The 15,249-nt window shown below is 52.0% G+C and overlaps 1 protein-coding gene across 4 annotated transcripts in view; it reads right to left on the bottom strand.

Moving 5' to 3' along the window:
* RAP1GAP2 (RAP1 GTPase activating protein 2) overlaps positions 1-15,249 on the bottom strand; it is a 185,131-nt gene that overhangs the window by 20,391 nt on the left and 149,491 nt on the right. For all 4 annotated transcript variants that reach the window (XM_069542763.1, XM_069542764.1, XM_069542765.1 and 1 more), the window contains 5 exons: positions 14,921-15,050; positions 11,820-11,975; positions 5,994-6,065; positions 5,396-5,482; positions 3,919-4,053 (listed from right to left, as the gene is read on the bottom strand). In XM_069542763.1, the coding sequence (XP_069398864.1) occupies positions 3,919-4,053; positions 5,396-5,482; positions 5,994-6,065; positions 11,820-11,975; positions 14,921-15,050 (580 nt within the window). The remainder of the gene's footprint in view (positions 1-3,918; positions 4,054-5,395; positions 5,483-5,993; positions 6,066-11,819; positions 11,976-14,920; positions 15,051-15,249) is intronic.

The raw sequence follows: 15,249 nt of genomic DNA, 5'->3' as shown, positions 1-15,249 counted from the left end.
GAAAGGCTACCCACTCCAGTATTCTGGCCTAGAGAATTCAGTCCATGGGGCTGCAAAGAGTCAGACATGACGGAGCGACTTTCACTTTCTTTCACATAGCATGCAGATACATCAAATATCATCACTCTTTTCCTTTTATTGAGTGCATGCTTCATCACTCAGTCATCTCCGACTCTTTGCACCCCTTTGGACTGTAGCCCGCCAGGATGAATAAAAACTTCATCAATAGGTGGCAGTGGCTGAGAGTGGCATTCGAGAACAGTAGTCGAGAGGTCACTATTTTTCAGTAACGTACACTCCTTTTAAAGAAAAGTCTTCTTGCAAGACTCCAAAAATATGTTCACAGACCTCCAACAACAGTGGTCCCTGGACTGTATATGCAATATACCTACCTAGTCCATAGAAATACCTTTTAATGGTGAGTTTCAAGGTAAAAGTTTAGCCCCTATAATTAGAAATACGCACATACAGATAGATGGATACTTACACGTGCATGTGTGCTAAGCCACTTCAGTCACGTCTGACTCTGCGACCCCATGGAATGCAGCCCACCCGGCTCCTCTGTCCATAGGATTCTCCAGGCAAGGCTAGTGGAGTGGGTTGCCATGCCCTCCTCCCAGGGATCTTCCTGACCCAGGGACTGAACCCACATATCTTACGTCTCCTGCATTGGCAGGCGAGTTCTCTACCACCAGCACCACCTGCGAAGCACCAGAAAGATACTAAAGCAACAGTGCAAAATTTCAAAGTGTTTGTAAACAGGCAGATTCCTCAGAATATTTCTAAGCATCTCCGTTTGAAAAGCATGACTAGATGCTCATAAACGAACGGTTCTGTTTCTCAAGAGAGAAAAGCTTAAATGAGAGCCAAGGGGATTGAAGTAACAGATGAAGAGCTCTTCTAAGTAGTGTGCCAGGCAGCACAGCCCAGGGCAGTGATGGGTCTGCCCTGGAGGGGGAGGAAGAACAATCAGAGGCAAGGGGAGAGAGGGCTGAGATGGCTTTCAGTCCTGGGAATTCTCTGTTCTGTTTCCACGTGCCTATGAGATGAGAAATTTGACAAGAAAGAGATGAAAGATGCAACTTTTCTTCCTGAGGTCATTTCCTGCACCGTTCCTATGAATGATTCCACAGAGGTCTGGGTGAGGAGTTCCAAGGGAATGCCAGTGATTCTGACACCCAACACCACTCAAGTGGCCCCTAAAGAAATACCAAAACTAGAGACGGTTTCCTGAGCTGGGTCAGACCCAAGGCAAGGTCACAGGCACGGCCCAAACATCAGAACCCTCTCATCTACTGGGCTTCATGCCGCTACACCTGGCCTGCCCCCAGCTTGGGAGACATGTGGGCAACAATGGAAGGGACAGGGAGAAAGAACTTGTGTTCCCAGCAAGGTTTGCAAAAAAAAAGCTAATCATAACTGGCAGAGCTCTGAAGGCTTACTCGTGTGACTGACCACGACAGAGACCATGACGTGACTATCCCCTCCCCTTACCCGACGGTGCTGCCTCAAAGGCAGACAGACAGGGAAGCAGAAGGCAGAGGCGAGTCTATCTTCAGCCTACACGTGGAAGGATTTAGGGTTGAAAAGATGGATTCCCGGGATTACGGGATCAAAGACGAGCAATGATAAAGTCTTGAAGCATGTCTCTTGGAAAAGCCCTTTAACTGGACCCCCTGGAGTCAAAGATACTACTGCTTCTCCAGCTGGAGGCAAGAGCCTGGACAAACGGCCTCAGGCTACTCTCCCTTAGACTGACAACCTGTCTGTAACAGCTGGGGCCATTTTATCCACTGTCCACAGCCTACAAGCTTTTTCAGATTATAGAAACATTTGAAATCTAAAAAATTGATTATTAACTCCTCGATACAGAAAAAAACCTGCAAAATCGAAAGCAACAGAGGCTTCGTTACATGTCTGCAATATACAGCATGATGGTAGCTAGCCACCTGCAGCTCGAGTCTTACATGAATTACATTGGCTGTGGGACTCAGGAACAGCTTGATGTGCTTGCCGTGATGGGGGGTTGGGGGAGCCTACAAAGGTTTTCCCAATTACCTGGTATGGTCACCCCTCTCTTGGCTGGGCCAGCCAACCTGGCTCCCTCCTTCTTCCCCTTTCATCTCGTCTCTTATCCCTCATTCCCCTTTCTTCTTGATCTCCCAATTTCTATTTCACCCTGCCTGGCTCTGACCATCAGGACTGAAACAGATGCCCCAGGAATCTCCTGCCAGCCTCAGCAAGCAGCTTGGCTCCTACCCCCACCCCTGTGAGGAATCTCAGCAGCTGGCCCCAACTAGGCCAGCAGAGCCCTGCCCTGCTCTCTGCGGTCCAGCCTGGCAGCCAGGGATGGACCCCAGGCTTGTCCGGGCCAGGCTAGCATGGGTGGAGTCCTAACAGAGTCAGGAACCAGGAGGCAGTGTCATGTAGCTGTTAAGAACAAGAGCCTTTGGAATCTGGCAGACCCAGATTTAACTCCCGTGTCTGCTGGGTGACTTGGGACAAACTGCTTTGTCTCTTTGAGTCTTAGCTTCCTCACATGTAAAATCACACCCATGGTTATTAAAACTGAGTGTGAATTATCAAACCAAGATTATCATGCCTATAATAACAGCCTTCCTCACAGGGCACAGAGGGCAGTCGTGAGGCTTTTGATGGGATAGTGTGCATTAAGCTTTCACTTTCCATGAAAACAGTAATACCAGCTAACACCTCCACTGAGCACTTCTCGTATTCCAGGCCACATGCACTTTTCCAGGCATTATTTCAATGAGTTTTCCCACTGACTCCACGACAGAGGTCCTATTGATCATCCCTGCATTGTTGGTAAGGAATCCACAGCTCAGAGACTTTAAAGACCGTGCCCAGAATCACAGAGGGCTGGGATTCTAATATGGGCAGGTCCGACCCAACCCCACACATACTGCCACCAAAATGGCAGCTTTATAAATCATTCTGCAGTGGGCAATCCAGCAGAACACGGATCTAAAAACCAGAAAACCTGGGTTTGAAACAAGGCTCCACCTCTCCTGTAGGGGTAACATTCCAAGCAGCCCTTCGGCCTCACTCAGTCTATCCCCTGGTGTGTGAGTGAAAAATATTGATTTGGTCAAAACGTTCGTTCAGGTTTTCCCAAAAGATACTATGGAAAAATCCAAATGACCTTTTTGACCAATCCAACAATAAGACCCAAGTTCTGCCAACTGCACAAGACGACAGCCAAGCTCAGATTGGATGATGGGTGTAAATACTGGGTAGACCAGCAAGCACTTGGCAAGCGTGTGATGATTAACCTCTTTATCCCAAGTGTCTGTCAAAGCCCGACGTGAACACTTCCAGGGACAGGAGGTTCAGTACTTATTTTAGTAGCGCTCTCTGGTTAGAAAAAAGTCTCCACTTTGCAAAGTCCACAAGGACTTGCCTGTAACTCCATCCCACCGGCCCTGGCCAGGTCCTCCACTGCCCTGCCAGTTGGGAACAACCCTTGCAGTCTCCCACACTGGCTGCCAGAGACCCCTAAGGCTTGTGTCCTTGCCTCTGCTATCCTGCCCTGGGGTCCCCAGCCACTGAAAGAGGCAGATGAAAGCGGTAATGTTCTTATTTTGCACAGGCTCCTCTCCTGCTGCTAACGCTTCCCCCATCTCTGCCTACCCGACCAGACCAGGAGGAGATGACACAGATCAAAGAAAGGAGGCAGAGGATGGCCAGAGACGCTGTTGGTGCTCCAACTGCTCACATTCCCCGATGCCCCTGCCCTCTGCAAACAGCTGTGACATGCCTCTGCTGCCCACGCCCCTCTGGCTGGCACTTGGGCTCTGGGGTTAGGATCGCGAGGACTTTGCCCTGCTGTCTTCCCTGGGTCCACCCCCACACACACCTCGCTGCCCTAGCAATAGCCAGCCACTCTGGTGCCTGTACCTTAAAAGACTCCAGGAATCCTCCATGGCCCCCATTCTCAAACTTGTCCTCTTCTGGGCCCAGTCCCAGCATGGCCTGAGTGTGGGCATGGAGTTCATCGTGAAGGTTGTCCAGGAGGGCGGCCCTCGTCCGGTCCTGGAAGGGAAAAGAGGCATTGTGAAGCTAGCACTGGTGGCAGAGGCGTGCCTGCTCCCTAGGGGGATCCAGACACCCGGCCCAAGGGCTGCCATTCTGATCAGTTGCATCCGGGCGACGGTGTGGACCTACCTCCTGTCTGAGCTCCATACTCACAAACGCTGCAGCTAACTCAGGCCTTCTGCCCTCTACCCTCTGCCCCTTTTCCCTGGACCATCCTGCCCTCCCACGGCTCTGCCCTAATGACTCCCTGCCCAGATCTCTGCCCTAGGCGCCACCTCCATGTACCCAACTACCCAGAGCTTTTCTCCATCCAAATGTTTATCCAGGGCCATGTATATAGCCTTCATCGGTCGGGGGGAAGTGGAAGGCGGCAGTGGAGGGGGGGCATTCACACAGACCAGAACAAGCCCTTCCAGCAACTTAGCTTTTGTGAGCACCTCCAAATAGCAGGTCTAGAGAGAACCCATCTCCAGTGGTCCCCATGCTAGCAAAGAGCCCAAGCCAAAGGCTCAAGAGCCACCTCACAAACCCACTTCCCCATACCCTTATAAACGTCATGTCTTTCTAATTCTAACCATTTCCTGTGCCCAGTATAAGCAGCTGTCACCATGTCTTTTGGACTCCTATAATAGCTTCTAACTGGCCACCCTTCCTGCCCTTCTCCCCTTCAATCTCGCCTCTCTCCCACACCCTCCCTTATTTTATTAGGGCCTCTAGCTGGAAGTCTTTCTTGATCTGACCCCCTAGCATCGCCAAAGGGGCCTCCCACCATTCCAGACTCCACATGAATGCTTAGGCCACATTCAATCCTCTAGAGTCATGCTCACAAAGTCGTGCTCAGAATCTGCTTGGCCTTTGTTCATGCTGTTTGTTTCTCACGCCTAGAATAACCATTCTCATTCTTTCTGCCTGGCAAAAGATTTATCAAGTATCCAGATTCAGCAGTTCAAGGGCCACTTCCTCCAAGAAGCCTTCCCTGAACATGCCCTCCATTCCCCAGATGCAGAAGCAGCCTCAGTACTGGCCTCCATCACAGTCCAGTGCACCGCATCCCACCTGTGTCCCACCAGCCTATAAGCTCTTTAAGGGCAGAAACTCTGTCTCCAGGACCCCAGGATCCCAGGGAACAGAACAGAGTCCAACACACGGTAGGTGCTGATCAGGGAATGGCTGACTAGACCTAAAGTTTGGATGGAGTTCCCACAAGAAGAAAGAGCTCCATACCAACACAAGGCTGAAGGCTCAGAGGGGCAAAGATGGTGCTTCCCCATCTTAAACAGCCCCCAAGAACAAAGGCTATCCAGAAGGGCAGAAAGAAGATCAGAAACCACGCTCTCACCTCCAGCTTCGCAAACTTGTCCGACTTGCAGCAAGCGTTCTCCGCGTTGGTGAGCTTGGTGAGCAGAAACTCCCTAAACTCCGGGCCCTGGAACGGACAAGACATCCCACCCTTATAGCTGTTGTTTCCCAAAGGGCTTCAGCCACAGGAAGAGGTAGGCAGAACAGAGGGTCTGGGAAGAGCCCCTCAAAGGTCTGACACTTCATCATCTCTAGCCCAGCGCAAGCCCACCTGCTAAGCTACCAACGTGGAAACCAGCTCCCCTGGGTCTGGGAAACCAACCCTCACACCCCACAGTGGCATTTCCATGACTGCAAGCCATCTGTGCACAGGACTCCTGGGACTGGATCATGCCGTAAAACCCTTCTTTTGGCAGAAAGGCAACCCAGGGTCAAACAGCCTGACGAAAGGCCCTGTGCAGGCCAGGCTGGCACCAGAAGGAGAGGTGGGGCAAGACCCCACACGAGGAGATTCCCCTGACCCTGCTGCAGGCGCTCCTGAGAGTTCTAGCCCAATTCGGCCCCCTGCACTCCCTGCCACTCAGGTGTGGAAACTTGGAGTCTCAGATACGAGAGGGGCAGAAAGGAGAATTTCCTACCTTCTGGAAAACAGGGGGGCTGGGCAGGGGTGGGCCGAAGGCGGGCACGTCTTCCCGTGCGGTGACTGCGACCTGAAACACAGAGGGGCTTGGTGTGGGCCAGGAGGGAGGAAACGCAGGCTGAGGATGATGAGTGTTTGAAGCCCCAGTCCTGGGGGATCAACTTCCCTTCTCCCTTTGCTCCTTCCGAGAATACAGTAAGATGCCTCCTGAGCCATTGCCAGCACACCGGAGTCACTGTTCCTAGAAGCGGGGCTGGACAGCATAGAGCCATCCACGTGCCCTCCTCTGCATTCCCAAGGCTGGAAGCCAGACAACTGGACAGGGTTGAGGAGCAGCCTGGAATCCTAATTCTAAGGCAGTAACAAGGGCCCAGGAAATGGTATCTCATTACCTCATTCGACTAGGATGTTAACCCTACAGAGAGGATGGAGGGAGAATTATCAGCCCTGGATCCCTGATGAGGAACCAGATGCCCAGAGCCGTGGAGCCAACCCCACAAAGGCTCCAGACGTGAACCCCAGAGATGAACAGAGAATCCAAAGCTTCCCAACCTTGCTCTGGGGCTCTCTCCCACAACACTGACTCCCAAACCTGGCCAGACGTCAAAATCCCTTCAAGTGTTTAAAAATAAATACCAATGGCATGGGGTCCACCCTGAACCTACTGAATCAGCAGCTCTGGGATGAAGCCAGGAGTCTGTAACTATTCGAACGCACCTAAGAGTTTCTGTGCTATCAGTGGACTGGTGTTTGGGAGCCCTGGACTCAGATACAAAGCGTCTGTGAGACTAGCTGAGGCTTGAACTAACAGAGCAGCAGAGCCCAGGCTGGGAGTCCTAATTCTAAGGCAGTAACAAGAGCCCGGAGATGCTATCTCATTACCTCATTCGACTGGGATGCTAACCCTACAGACAGGCCACAGGGAGGCTGGGAATTAGGGGTGGGGGGACACTAAGGTGCTCTGCATGGGGGTGTCCCAGGCTCTGGGTAGAGTGTGCACCTCTGGCCTGCCTGATGAGCAGGAACTTGGTGAGAGAGGGCATCAAGGTGCTCTGGGGTCTCCCAGGCTCAGGACAGGCCCCACACCTGCACCTCTCCTCCGTCTCTGCCCGGAAGTGCCCTGGTTTCACCTGCTCTCAGCCCACGAGGCTGCAGGCCTCTCTGGAGACTCTGCCCTCTTCCATCCCCTGGCGGCTGCTGACGTGAGCCCAGCGCTGGTCCGCCGCCAGCCTCCCGGGCCTGTGAAGTAGGGCAGATGCAGAGAGTCTGCCAGGCGGGGTGAGCAGGCAGCTCGGAGCCCGGCCAAGCAAAGGTCCTGCCAGGGTCTGGAGGGGGCGGGAGCCAGAGAGGGCTGGTCAATATGACTTTCTCTCCCCAGTTCAGGGCTGTCCTTACAGCTGCCGCCACTCCCCCACCCCTGCAGTGCCCAGAGTCAGGAAATGGTGTGTGTTTGACTGACGTGATTTCTGGCTGGTTCCAGCTGCCAAACTGTTCCCCCTCCACCACCCACCGTGCACCCATGGCACAAGCCAAGAATTCCACCCGTGGAGCCAAAACTGGGGGGAGGGGAGGGGAAGGCCCGGGGAAGGCCACTGAGGGGCTACTGACGGGGATGAGGCCAGAGGCCAGGCTCAGCTCTCCCTTCTTCCCACCCCAACGCCCCTCCTTCTCAGGCGTGCAGTAGAGCGGTCTGTGCTGACTGAGGAAGACACGCTCTTAAATCCACCCCAGTCGCCCAGCCAGACAAGCCCACGGAAAGGAGAGAGGAGCCTTCCTTTGATGGCCATTCTCGACCCCACATACTCCATCTCCTGACCGTTTTCCAGCCAAACGCCCAGGCCTCTGTTGTTCCCTCTTCCTGGGGACGGTTGGGTGGCTGAGTTGAAAGCAGAAGCTGCCTAAACACAACCTCACCTTCCTGTTTTCTAAATCCAGCCAAGGCCTCCCAGCATGGGTGGGGGCAGGGCTCAGAAGGAGAGAGGCAGCAGGTGACTCTGGGGAGAGACTCTTCAGGACTAGAAAGAGGAAGGAGGCATGGGCCTGTGGGTAACAAGGATGCACCAGGGAGGCGGGGAGCCTCCAGGGACTCCAGGCTTACTAAGATCCTGTCTGTCCAAGCGCGGCCTGGAAGCCTTAGGGGACCACGAGGTTGCCCAAGCAACAGACCAGTAGTGAAGGGAAGCGGGTACATGGGCAGCAGCCCAGCCCCGGGGTCTGCTTCACACAAGATACCTGGCGCTTTTGCAGAACTTGGAGAGTCTGGGAGGGGAGGGACTCCTAATGATGGTTCAGCTGGAGTTTCAAGTTAGCAGGTTAACGATGAAATTCACATGGGAAACACACTCCAATGTGATGTTTCATGTTTCTGGGACTCACACCCCAGGTCATGAGTCCACGTTCCCACGTGCCCTGACAGCTCTGGGACGAAGACCACAGTCAGACAGGGACAGGACTGTTGGCTGGTTCTGGCTGCCCAACTGGAGCTGGTTCCAGCTCCACTGTCTCCAGGCGTGGTGGCTTCAGGCCTTATGAGACATAAGCTCTCAGCTTCAATCTGCCCCCCTATGACACAGGGCTAATGGAAGCCTTCCTGGCTTGGGAGAACTCAAGAAGACTGCTCTCAGGGGCCAAGCACAGTGTCCGGCAAGATCAGATGCCCAGCAAGGGGTAACCATTTTCACTCGAAGCTTTTATTATTTTCCATGCTGCTGCTGCTGCGAAGTCCCTTCAGTCGTGTCCAACTCTGTGCGACCCCATAGACGGCAGCCCACCAGGCTCCCCCGTCCCTGGGATTCTCCAGGCAAGAACACTGGAGTGGGTTGCCATTTCCTTCTCCAATGCATGAAAGTGAAAAGTGAAAGGGAAGTCGCTCAGTCGTGTCCAACTCTTAGCGACCCCAAGGACTGCAGCCTACCAGGGTCTTCCGCCCATGGGATTTGCCAGGCAAGAGTACTGGCGTGGGGTGCCACTGCCTGCACCTAATAAAAGATACCTGAAATACTATAGAGTTCCCCCCAACCACATCTTAATCCACACACACGCCCGTCTTTCTCAACTCCCCCTACTTCCCCTGCTCAGCATGTCAGAACTACTCCAACTTCCTCATTTCACACAGCAGGCAACAGAGACCCAGAGAGGGAAGGAACGACCCCAGGTCACACAGCAGACAGAGGCAGGGCCAGGACCAAACCCCGGATTTCAGAGCTTCTGAGTGTGGGGACCTTTCCTGCATATTTCCACCCCTTCCTCTTCTTTCCTGTTGTTTGTCCTCCCCAGTGGGGGCCCCTGGGGCACTGCTCAGCCCCCAAGGAACTCTCAGCCTCCTTTGCCATAGCCCCTAGGCCCGCAGGGGTGACACTTGGACCCCTGAAGGATCTAACCATGTCCTCCTGTTTGCCCATCACTGGAGAGCTGCTGGGGGCGTGGATAGACAAAGCTTTGGGGAGCACCTCGAAAGGCTAATCTTCCTCCCTGCCCCACCCCCTCCCTGGACCCAGCCCCCACTCACAGGTCTTGCCTTCTAGCTTCAGTTCTGTCTGGCAGGTGGAGCCTAGGTCCCACATTCCATGTGCAGCCCCCCTCTCCTTATGAGCTCTGGTTCTCACCCTCTCCCTGAGGCCAGTGCATTTCCCGGGACCGGAGACTGTGGCTGGGGAGACTTGGTTTATAAAGACTTCCAGCATCACCACTGGAGGTGGGGTGGTACTTCCCTGAATCTCTGACTTTTTTTCTCTCTTCTATTTTCCCATTCTGCTAAAGCTCTGGGAAACTGAAGATCCAGTTAGTCGAACCCCATTTCAGATCAGGAATTAAAAGCAGATACAAAACATTCACAAGAGGCTTCATTCAGCTAGTAGACGAGCCATATGTACATATAATGACTGATTGGCCTGGGAGATGGTGATGGACAGGGAGGCCTGGCGTGCTGTGATTCATGGGGTCGCAAAGAGTTGGACACGACTGAGCGACTGAACTGAACTGAACTGAACTGGCAGGGCCTGGGAGCCCTCCTCTTAGGGCCCATCTCTGAGGCGCCTTCTCGGCCTCCACTGGCTATCAGATGACCCATCTGAGTGTCCCAATGGTTGAACTGCACTCACGGCCTCTTCTGTCCCTTCTCTGAAAATTTATGTCACTTCCAAGTGCCCACATGGCAGGCACTGAATGAGAACACTTACTTCCACCGAGAAATTAAGCAAGCCGCTGTTTGAAGTGACCACCTGTGTCAGTCAAAGCCCTCAAGGAAACAACCAAACCACGGCTTCTCCAACTTTTCAGCTACAACTGCTCAACAGCAGAAGAGGATTGAACGTGGGCATGTAAAGGAATCAGCTCTTCTCAACAAGAGAGAGTTGGGGTGTGTATGTGTTGGGGGGGGGGCTTTGTTTTATTCTGAAGCCTCCTATTTGGCTTTAAAGCTGATGTGAATTTTGTACTTAATACACTTGGGTTTGTACTAGTATAAAAATTATATAACATGATTATATAACAGCATTTTTTCTTTCCCAAAATATTCAGGCAAAACTGATACTGAGTAAAGATGGCTAGGAAGTGCTATGGCCTCAGGAACCCCAGAGACCAGCATACTGTGGAGAAAACAGAGACCTCCCTGGTGGCACAGTGGATGAGAATCCGCCTGCCAAGCGGGGGAGATGGATTCGATCCTTGGTCTGGGAAGATTCCACACGTTGCGGAGCAACCACGCCCATGCACCACAACTTTTGAGCCTGTGCTCTGGAGTCCACAAGCCACAACTACTGGGCCTGTGAGCCATGGCTACTGAAGTCCTCCCGCCCTACAGGCCGTGCTCCACAAGAGCAGCCACTGCGATGGGAAGCCCGCACGTCGCAACGGAGTGCCGCCTCTGCTTGCCACAACTAGAGAGAGCTGGAGCTCAGCAACAAAGACCCAGTGCAACCAAAAATAAATATAAATAAATGTACAGGAAGCATTTCAGGCCCACAGTTTCCTTTTCCCAGGCTCCTCTTCCCTCTCCCTTAGAGCATGGAGCTCTCTGAGAATTTGAGCTATGGCCTCTCTCCCCAGAAAACACAAAGAAGCATGTGAACTCGACATTTTGTCCTTATCTGCAAGGAGTTCAAAGACTGTTGAACATCCACGTTAAAAACTGCCTCAGTCTATCTCCCTAGGACCCCAGGCATCCCATCACCACTGTGATATAGAGAAACTCTTACCCAGGGAGTTAGACTCATTCCTCACAGAGAAGCGAAGGAGAGGGTTAGCAACACAGCCATCAGGAGGGGGTAAGGTGAGAGCAGCTGAGGCTCAGCAACATCCCCAAGGATTCTGAGCCAATGCGTCAGGAGGCTTCGACCCACCCCCTGCAAGTCTTCAACTCAAGATCATTTGCCCAGAATGGCTAAATCAGAGGGCCCACCCAGGGGCCAGGGTCTGCCAGGCCCCCTGCTCTCCACCCTTCTCACCATGAACATCTCTCCTCTTCCTTCCCTTTGTTTGTTCCCACCCTCCTTCCTCTCCATTTCCTGACAGTCCTCTCCCCTTTTTCTCTTTCAGTCTTCTCTGGCTCCTCCCCGCTCTAGGAAACAGCACTACCAGATTCCAGCTAGGGACACAAGGAGCTCTTCAACCCCTGAGTTAGAGGTTGGGAAGCCCAGGGGCAGCAAGTTGGATGCGGTGACTTCAGAAGGTGCTCTCCAAGAGTCTCGCTCCCAAATCCCAGAAACCTGAGAATTCATGGGAAATCTATCACATTTTTGGAGAATGGTCTGAGGAGCCATGAAGCCCTGGTGTTCCTCGATATTACTGATTCTATGTCCTTCCTCCAATGGGACTTTCTCCTTACCTTGTAGGATGGGGGTTCTGTGCCCAGGTTCTCAGCCTGCACGACAATGTAGGCGTGTAAAAAGTTGGAGGCAATCATGTCTGGGACAAACGGTGTGTTTTCTTCTTGGAAGATAATGGCCACAATGTCATTCCCGATGTGTCTCTTTCTCTGGAGCTAAACAAAAAGGTTTCCATTATTCTAAGCCAGTAAGAACATCCTGAAAACAGAACAGGTCTACATAGGAAATTCCTCATTATTCTATCTTTATACATAAACCCTGGAACACGGAGACCTCTCTCTCCAGGGACCTTTTTCTTTCAATCTTTAGAAACCACTAAAAAGGGAAAAAATGAGAAAAATGCCTAAATTGTCAGGACCAAGCTCTACAGCATGTAGAGTTAGCCCTGACTCAGGACTCAGGGAAAATGGTTAAAAAGCGAGGCTGGGCTTTGCCCTCAGAGAGCTCACAATTGACCTGGGAGTTATACAAACACTGGTGAAGCTGCCTGAGAACACTAACAAAGGCACTAACGAAGCGATTTAGCAATTGCTATATCAGTCACTACCCACAAAGCGCCTGATACTATGAGGGCAGAGAAGGGGGCAAAGTCAGAGGCCTAATGGTAATCTGAGAAGACTTCCTGGAAGAGGAGATTGGGAGAGAAGGGAGCACTTGATGGAAGTGTGGATGCACGGGAAGGAGGGGCCAGGAGGGAGAAGAACCAGGCTTAGAGAAATATCGGCAACCTGGCTTGGCGGCAGTCATGGGGGAGAGAAAAACCTCACCCCGATTTAGGGTCCCAGCTTCTGCCAGGCACTGTCACAGGTGACCTCAACCACCAAGCACCTACTGTGTGCCAGGAGCCATGCTGGGCTGTTCACGCGCATGATTTCAAACGTTGAGGCCCTCCTGCACACCAAACCCTGGCTAGGTACTTATCTAGCTTTGTCCCTTTATTAAGCACCTGCTGCATACAAACTGTCTCCCATTGAGTTTCCCATTCACTGAGCACCTGCTGTATACTGAGCCCTGGGCTGGGCACTTTTACAAATCGTCTCACTTATTCCACACACATAATCCTATTTCTTCAGATGAAAAATTAACATCTATTCAGTCCTTGCTGAGAGACAAGATCTGTGCACATCCCGCTTAACAGAGGAGACACTGCGAGCAAGACAGGCAGAGAAGAGCCCTCAGTCTTAGGCTGGGGCAAGGGGTGAGGGGGCCGGGAAGGAACAGAGCTGAAGGTGTAACACTGAGCAAAAACCTAGCTTGGATACAAGAGGAGTCTTGCTCCTATTTGCTTCCAGAACACTCAGTAGTTATTTCAGAGCCAAATCATAGCCTCCTTTGCCAGTTTCCTTTCTTCCTAAGAAGCCAGGCAGTATGTTTATAATACTACATCTGTGCTCCCTCCTGGGTTCCCTGCTCAGAAACAAAACAGTCCGAGTCTGGTGAAAGGCCCAAGTCCCTTCCTTATCTGCCTAGAGACTAAAATGGTACAGAGGGTGGGACGGGGCAAACGGGGCCACAGCAGGGAGCAGCTACTGGTTTCAGGGCTCAGTGAGGAAGAAACGTAGGTTGGAAAGTCCCTGGCGGTCCAGGGGTTAGGACTCTGGGCTCTCCCTGCCAAGGGCCCGGGTTCCATCCCCAGTCAGGGAACTAAGATCCTGCATACTGCAGAGCACAGCTAAAAGAAGTAAATAAACAAAACTACTATTTCTCATCAAAACAACTCCTATTAAAAAAACAAACAAACAAAACACTATTTGCAGGGCAGGAATAGAGGTGCAGATGTAGAAAGTGGACATGTGGACCCAGCATGGGAAGGAGAGGGTGGGCCAAACTGAGAGAGCAGCATTGGCATATACATGCTACCTCACGTATAAACTCGATAACTAGCAGGCAGCTGCCGTATAGCACAGCGAGCTCAGTTCAGTGCTCTGTGATGACCTAGACAGAGGGGGTGGAGAGTGGGAGGTGGGAGGGAGGCCCTGAGAGAGGGGTCACGTGTATACGTATGGCTGATTCATGTTGTTGTACAGCAGAAACTAACACAGCATTGTAAAGCAACTATCCTCCAATTAAAAATAACTTTTTTAAAAAGCTGGGAGAATATCTTTATGACTTGAGAAAAGGCAAATATTTCTTAGACAAGATACCAAAAATGCATTAAAAATTTAAAGCAGTAAATTCAAAGCTACACATCATTAAATTTTAAAATGTTGCTTGTCAAAGAATATTTTTTTTAAAAAGTCAATAAATCACAACCTGGAAAAAAGAATAATAAAAAATAAATAAAGTAACAAAACTAAAAAAAGAAAAGACCAGGTCCTCCCTGAGGACATGCAACTGTCTGTGCAGCAAATGAGAGGGAAAGAGGGAACACACGTGAAGCAGCAGTCTCATCCAGGGTTTTCCAGTCAAGCAAAAGGCTGGATTCCTGCCCACGGCAGGTGCACTGAGAGGTGAGGCTATGTGATTAGAAAAGCTGTAGCGGGGTGACGGGGTGTCTCGTGCAATAACCAGCGTTACATCTCTGGGCCAGAAGAGTGGGCAGTGAACAGCTGTGAGGTAGGAAGTCTGCCACAAGCCAGGCATTGTACTGAGCCCTACAATCGGGACCCTACGTGATCTCCACCACTACCCTCTGACATTCGTGGTATACCCCCTATTTGACAGATGAGATGAATGAGACCACAAGGTTACCAGCTTGCCCAGAGTCACAAAGCCCTAAGACAGCAGAGCTGGCTTCAAGCTGCCATGTGCAGACCCCATGATGTACTCTTTCACGACCACTCTCACGATCAGGGCACCTGGGCTTTGCTCCCAACTCTGCCCCTATCTCCTGGGAAACAGTCTTTTAACTACCGTTTCCCCATCAGTCACAGAGGGGTATCCAAGAACTCTGTCCCGCCTCCCACGCAGGCTGGTGACCTGCGGCCTCAGTGTGACAACGCAGGAGGACAGGTTTTGATAAGAGGAACAAAGTTGAACAGACAGGCCTCTGGATTATGCAAATAGGGAGAGGGGCCAGGGGCCCTGGGGGACACCAGCCTGAATCCAGGTTTTCACCTTGCACGCCCCGGGCTCCCAAAGCCATCCTGAACACAGTTACCTGCTGTGTGTCTCCCTCGGTAAACGGCAGCTTTGTGGAGACATGGAACATGATCTCCCTGTCCCGGAATACTGTGTATACTGATTCCACACCCGTCTGTCCGTGGGTCACATCCAGGCCTCCTCGGAAACTGTCAGGGAAACAGGCAGGTGGTGGCAGGGAGAGAGAAAGAAAAGGGAAGTGGGCAACTTGGCACGACCTTCCCTAAGGACATAGGGGCAGGAGAATGAATGGGAAGATATGGAAGAGCTGAGGGCAGAGAGATTACCATGTGGGGAAAGCAGATAACCCTCATCTGAGCAGATGAGCCCTGGTGTTCCAACCATAAA

Source organism: Ovis canadensis, chromosome 11 (assembly GCF_042477335.2).
Source record: "Ovis canadensis isolate MfBH-ARS-UI-01 breed Bighorn chromosome 11, ARS-UI_OviCan_v2, whole genome shotgun sequence".
Lineage (NCBI taxonomy): Eukaryota > Metazoa > Chordata > Mammalia > Artiodactyla > Bovidae > Ovis > Ovis canadensis.
Note: the sequence above shows the minus strand (reverse complement) of the source record. Positions and strands in the feature narration are given on the sequence as shown.